Genomic DNA, 7,204 nt, shown 5'->3' on the forward strand with positions numbered 1-7,204 from the left:
ACTCGACCAACCCTTGCGCCTCACCTATAGCACGGAGGACCGTGCTAAGTTTTAAGTGTGGGGAGGTCGGCCGACCGATCTCCGTTGGTAACACCCGAATAAATTCTTGTTCTTTGAACTCCTTTATAATTAGGATAGGTTGAATGATTAGGTCTTATTTGACACCATTTGCATGATAAGTTTACTTGGTTGGAACAATGAAACTCTTTCTTAGGAAATCAATACTTTGGGGCAACCGTGACACTGCCAATTTCGAATACTTTGATGCCAAATTTGCTTGAAGAATTATATTTTGGAACATGGATTTTGAGTTAAGAACACAAGCTAGTGAGCTTTGAGCCTTGTTTTGTGGCTACATCTTATAGTCACCTACTCTCCTTCTTGTGTGAAATTGTTTTCTCTCTATGAGTGTGATCCTTGCTTTGTTTGAGTCTATATGTCCATTATTCCTTGTATTCACGCATTTATATGATTGAGGCCATCATTTTAGTAACTCACTTACCAAATAGCCTTACCTTTTATATTCCTTTGTTAGCCAATTTGAGCCTACGATTAACCCACTTCGTTCTTTAATTTAGCACATTACAAGCCTTAAAGCGGAAAAACAATAAATGTCCTTATTTGGATCTTTGATTAGCTTAGGCTAGTGTGTGTGAGTATCATTCAAGCGTGGGAACCTCGGGACATTAGGTGAATAAAAGGGTAATTTTGTATTTTTATTGAAAATATTGAGAATTGGGTACATGCTCATGTATTGATCAAATGTATAGACCTTATGTATTGATGCTCTTGTATATAGAAAGAAAAAAAATGAGAAAAAATAAAAAGAAAAAAAAAGAAAAGAAAAAAAGAAAAATAATATAGAAAAGAAAAAAAGAAAAAATGGAAAAAGAAAGAAAAAGAAGAAAAAGAAAGAAATAAAAAGGGGACAAAATGCCCCAAAGCAAAGTGTAGTCCAATGAAATCAATGCATAGGTGTTGAGAAATGAGAAAGAAAACGCATGAGTATGTGAAAGAGTGAAAAATGGGTAGTTAGGTTAGAATTTAATTGTATAGGATGTCATAGGTTAGGTGGAAAGCTTAAGCTTATCAAGGATTCAAATTTCAACTCACTTAACCAAATATACATCCCACCTTGACCCTGGCCCCATTACAACCTAAAGAAAGACCTCATGATATTTGTACATATGCATGGGATAAATGTTGATTGTTAGATGGAGAACAAATCTTGGAGAGCATGATTAGGAGAAAATTGAGAGAATCAACCCTAGACACTTGAGCGAATAGAGTGTAAACACTTCCGGTGAGGGTTCGAAGGCTCTAATTCATGATTCCCGGCTCTCACGAGCATTCTTCATGCAAGGTTGCATATATTGCATTTGATGCTTGAAAATTGGTAAGTTCTATATATTGACCACCATCGGACCCTATATGCTTGCATATATCTTAGGAAGGTTGATTTGTTCCTAACCAAGTAGATAATAGCACTAGTCATAGTTGCATTCATATAAGTAGGTTGCACTTCATGAGCCTTATACCTTTATGATCCCTCGGTCTTTTGTGTTTCTTTTGCATTTCTCTACGCATGAGGACATGCTAGAATCTAAGTGTGGGGAGGTTGATATACCCCATTTTGAGGGCTGATCTTGTGTTGATTTCAGGGGGTTTAATCAATAATTCCACACGCTTTCTATATGAAAATACAAGATTTTTTGTTCCTTTCCTAATTTTGCCTCATGGATGAAAACATGCTTATTTTGCACTAAATTAGATACATTTCTAATCTTCTCTTGGTGCCATTCGATGCCGTGACCTGTGTGTTAAGTGGTTTCAGAATATAGGGCAGGGATGGACCGGAAGAGAGAAGGAGGACGGGTGCAAAGGAAGGGAGCATGAGAATTGAACTTTGGAAATCTCAGCATGGGCGCGTACGCGTACTTAACGCGTCCGCGTGGATTGAGCAGTTAGAAGTCGAAGCCAAGAGCCAAGCCACGAGCCGGCTTGCGTAGCGGCTAGGCCATGATCTTCGTGGGCGCGCACGCATACATTACGCCTCCACGCACATTACAAGATGTCCCGTGGGCGCGCACGCGCAAGTTCGAATATGATTTTTTTTAAGAGCCACGTGACTTGGGCGTGGAGGCAGTTGAGAATCCCATTTTGGGGAAGTGCCCTGGCGGGAAAAGCATAAAAAGACCAAAGGAACAAGGGTTAAGGACACTTAGCTCGTTTTTCTAGATTCTAGATATTTTTGGAAGATAGTTAGTTGCATTTGTGGAGAAGGAGGGAGATTCAAAAGCTCTCACTAGGGTTCATTTTCTTCTAATTTCTGAATTTTCATTCACTCTTTGGTGAGATCCCTTGCAATTCTCAATTCATTTTGTTCATGTCATAGATCTTCTTCTCCAATCTCCATTAGTGTTTGAAATTGCTCAATTCTCATAGATCTTGGATTCAACTTTGTAGTTGTGGATTTAATCAATTTCTTTAGAATCTCATTTCCATTGTTGTTCTTTGTTAATTGTTGCTAGTTCCTTGTGTTGAAATACTTTTACTTCTACTTTCTTCTCAATTTTACCATGGCTTTCACTCTTGCTCACCAAATGTTTGATGAAATGCCAACACTAGTTATGGAGTAAAAGTTTCTTACTTGGCATAGGGTTTGGGTCATTAGAAGAAGTTGAATAGTTGTGTCAATTGTTGATTTTGAATTAGGGATTGCTAATTGACTTGGAGCACACTAAAGCTAGATTTCCATTAGGTAAAGCTAGGACTTGTGACTCAAGTTGACTACTCTCATTTGACTTTCCTCTATGCCTAGGGGTTAACTAAATGAAGCAAGGCCTAATTGTTGTCATTATTGAAGGAACTATAAGGATAGAATTTCTAATGCCAACCCTAAGCCAAGTCTTTTAAGGATTGATTGTTTGTTTTCTATTTTGCTAAAACCTTCAGAGAATCATAACAAGGCTTCCTAATCAATAAGATGCACACTCTAGCAATTCCAAGGGAGGACGACTCGGGAGACTAGTACTCTCGGTTATAGATTGTAGGATTGTTTGGTGCGAAGTTTAAGTGTCGATTAGACTATACTCACGATCATATTCATCATTGAATTCTAAATCGACATGCTAAATTTCGTTTATCACCGACCTTTGAACTTTGTGGTAATCCGAGTTTTACTCCAAGGGGATGTTCAATTGCGTAGAGCTTTGAACAAGAAACAAGGGGGGAGTGTACCTGCAAAGGCACTCCAAAGTTTAAGTCAGTTTTGAGAATTCAATGTGTCCTTTTAGGATGGAAGATCATACCTTTTATGGGTAAAAATGTGCAAGTCGGTTATGTTTCTGCTTTATTGCCTGTATTAAAGAGCAATAATAAGGGTGAAATATTAGGTTGGACGTTTCACTTTTGGGAAGCGGTCCGTTAAGCTGAGTTGTAACGTAAGTTGTCGATTAATGGCGTTTATTGCCGATTAATGACTGTAATGCCGAACTATAACGCCAACTTTCTGAATAATAACGTGAATAATGTCGAGTTATGAATGACAATGCCGATTTATGATGTTGAATTTGTAACGGCCGGATCATAAATATTAAAAATTACTATGTTTTATAGAATTAAATTAAATATGTGTAAAATAAAACTAAATTTAAAAGGTATTTTATTTAAAATAATTTGTAGTACAAAAGATTTGGATGTTGGAGTTATACAAAATAACATTTTTATTTGATGGTTTGATTTTTGTATTTGTTTTAGTTGATGGTCTTAGCCTTCTTACGTGGTGCTCATCCTCCTTTTTTTTATTGGTTGTTGTTAGAGTTGTTACTTTCTTCTTTCTGTCATAGGTTCTTGTGATAGCATGTTCTTTATGAATTGTTGAGTTGTATGCACTTTCTATTTTGTTGTTTATTCCATCTTTGCATGTATATTCTTATTCCGAAGATGTGTCTTGAATTTGTATGATTTTCTTTCTCCTTAATCTCTTGATGGGTATGTGACATTCGTCTGATGATATTAGTGTTGGCAAAGTTAGTTCCTATAATCAATTAATAATTTAAATTAGAAATAAAAATAATGTCTTAAATAAGTAATTTTTTTGGAATATTACCTATTTTATTTGTTATAATGGACGTTGAAGTTTAGTGTTTTTGGTTGGAACAAATATCTTGGTAATAGTGTATTGTTGAGAACCTTCTTTGAGATTAAAATAATTTACTTTGACTTCAATATAAGTGTAAGGTTGCACAATTTTTTTAATTGGGGTGGTGCTTCAATATCATTATTTTTCTGGAGTGTCATTAGATTTAAAACAGTTGTGCCTAACAATTTTTTTCTTTGCCATCAAATAGTACAAAAGTTGTTGTAGCACTTTGATCTGAAACTTTTAATTAATTTCTGAACCTAAAATAAGTATTGGATTAGTGACTAATAATTTGATAGATGAGATTATGAAAAGTATATAAAGTTACCTTATTGTTGGATATTATGGTGTTTGATTACATGTGCCATAAATATAGTTGTCTTCTTTTTTATATGTTTTCTTCTTACACTTTTCACATTCAACATAGTTCCATTTAAATTTGTCATCAATTTCGTTTATAGTTGCTAAAATTGTGAAGATCTTTTCCTATTCTAATATTCAATTTATGTTATCATTAGGTATATGATATTTGATTAAGTATGAATGTATGATGCATGTTGTGAGTTTTTTTTGTCATACCTGATCATCAGATTCTCATTGTATGGCCATTAGATCTTGGATAGTTATTTGATTTCTAATCATTTTCTAATCATTCTGCTTTAAAGATTTGTCTTGGTATTGTCTTGGGTTGGTATCTCCATTATTGTCTTCAAATTTTTTTATCACTTTTCTTTCTTGTAACAAATGTTTGAATTTGTTCATCATATTTTTTTTTATAATTACATGAAGAGGTGTTTCCTGTAATGTTAGTAAATTATAGTTAATAATTAATTAAAAAAATTGATTACATTTATACTTCTTTCAATGAATAGCATATTAAAAGAAGTATAAATTTAATGATATTAAAATATAACTATATATAAAGCATTATAAAATAATATAAAAAGTATAAAAAGTAAAAATAATTAAAGTATTTTCTGTAAATCAATTTAAAAATATAATAAATATGTTTATTTTGTATCTTTTCATCTAATATTATCATTTCTAAGCAAAGAGATTCCTCTTCATTTGTGGGTGTTAATATTTTTCATAGACGAACTACGTGAACTTTGATAAACTAATTGTCTGTTTGTTTGGTGATATTGTCCAAAGAATGATATTCTATTGAGTAAGTTTGAGATGCTGCGTAGTTCGAAAATAAATTTTTGTGCTAAATTTGATATTATTTGAAGGAATAGTGATAAGAGACTTATATTAGTTCAAATAGTATGGAATTTGAATATTTGTAACATAAATTTATTATGATTAATAATATTATTATGCCATTTGTAATATAGATGTTTATTATATTTAATGAGTTATTTATAGAAATTAATAAATTAATTATTGGGGTTATAAATTTATTATATTATTTATAACGGTGAAATATAATAAATATAGGAATATGAATTCAATATCTCAATAGATTACAAATTTTTATATATTTTATTTTTTTTGCTGATTTGGAAATAATAGATGATTTGGCAAAAATTGAGTGGTTGATTCTAAAATTTTGTCAAGTAAGCAATGTTGCTAATATGTCATTAGTAGGAAGAGAAAAATGTCTTAAAAGTAATGTAGATAAACTCATGTATCTACTTTTATGTATTAAGAATAGATTAGGTCCAGTTTGGTTAAACAGTTTAAACAATAAATACTTGTATTAAAAATAACTTATAGTTATTTTGTATTTGATTTTTTAATTCTAAAAATACTTATTTTAAAAAAAAAGTGATAAAAATATTTTTATTATGAGAAAAATCATTTTTTAATTTCTCTATAAATACTTAAAGGACTTCTTAAAAAGCTACGATTTAATTTTAAAAATTACACCAAACATTAATACTACTACTTTTCATAAATTAAAAGCTCAAAAAAATAACTTTTAAAATTTCCCAAATGAATCCTTAGTCTGGTTCTTTTACATTTTCTTTTTATTTTTTGCTTAATCAAATATTAAGACTTGTGAGACGTGAATCATTTTTATGATTCATATATTTACACTAATTGATCCTAAAACCTTAAGACTTTTTTTTTTTTGCCATAATACCTCACAAACTAAAGCTACATTTAAATTTTGCCTCTAATAGCTTGAGAATTGCTAATTTATCCTGAAAACCTCAAAGCAGAGACAGCAGCATCACAACAATGTCAAATGCTAGTTATTCTTTTCTTTAAATAAACAAAAAAAAAAGTCCTGAAGACTCCATGATGTATAGTTCAATTAATGGACAATTCATGAAATCAATCAAACTAATATTTAGAAATTATGCTGCTCCTTTGGTATCACAGTTTCAGCAGACATGAAGAAAATCATGGTAATATATTGTTGCAAAGAAAAGCATGTTATCTAACATTACAAATTATGGTATCAACTACATTAAAAGAGTCCTAAAACAAGTTTGTCGAGTGATGATAATGCCTTCCTCACTAAACTGCCCATTCATGCTTAGGTGCTCGAGTTTACAGATTTTTCCTGGCAGAAAGAAACATTAAAATTGATTAGTCCAAATGGAACGACGAAATACACAAGTTAAACTCAATCTCGCTCAGTATGTTTTTCAACCATGGAGATTAAGGTGTGCTTGTATTATCTCCCCCCGCCGCCCAAAAAAAAAAAAAACAAAAACACCCCAACAAAAAAAAAAGTTGAACATTTATTTGGACAAATTTTCAAAATAGTAATTTGTTTTCAGCTAAGCTGAAACAAAAGCCTTTCATTTCCGAAAAATCATTAAGCTTTCCCAATTATATAAAAGGTCTGAGATGTAAAATATTTTTTTTTTTTTCCAAAAGCCGAACAATTAAACAAATGCACCTAATCCTTCAAAAAGAAGTTGTATACAACATTCAATATAGGCCAAACCGCCAAAGAACATAGGAGAGTAACTATGTCAGATCATTTGATTACCTTAATGCAAATATAAATATAATGGACATCGAGATTCCGTCCCAGCGCCTCCTCCACAGAGCTTCCATCATTATTGAGTGGAACAGGTTTGGTTAGCTCCCATATTGGTT

The 7,204-nt window shown here is 32.0% G+C and overlaps 1 protein-coding gene across 1 annotated transcript in view; it reads right to left on the reverse strand.

The window, feature by feature from the left end:
* Nucleotides 1-6,313: 6,313 nt before the first annotated feature.
* LOC107483731 (uncharacterized) overlaps nucleotides 6,314-7,204 on the reverse strand; it is a gene marked incomplete in the record, with an annotated part of 3,382 nt that continues 2,491 nt past the window's right edge. The window contains 2 exon segments of the mRNA XM_016104342.3: nucleotides 6,314-6,659; nucleotides 7,095-7,204. Of these exon segments, the coding sequence (XP_015959828.1) occupies nucleotides 6,633-6,659; nucleotides 7,095-7,204 (137 nt within the window).

Source organism: Arachis duranensis, chromosome 4, assembly GCF_000817695.3.
Source record: "Arachis duranensis cultivar V14167 chromosome 4, aradu.V14167.gnm2.J7QH, whole genome shotgun sequence".
Taxonomy (NCBI): Eukaryota; Viridiplantae; Streptophyta; class Magnoliopsida; order Fabales; family Fabaceae; genus Arachis; species Arachis duranensis.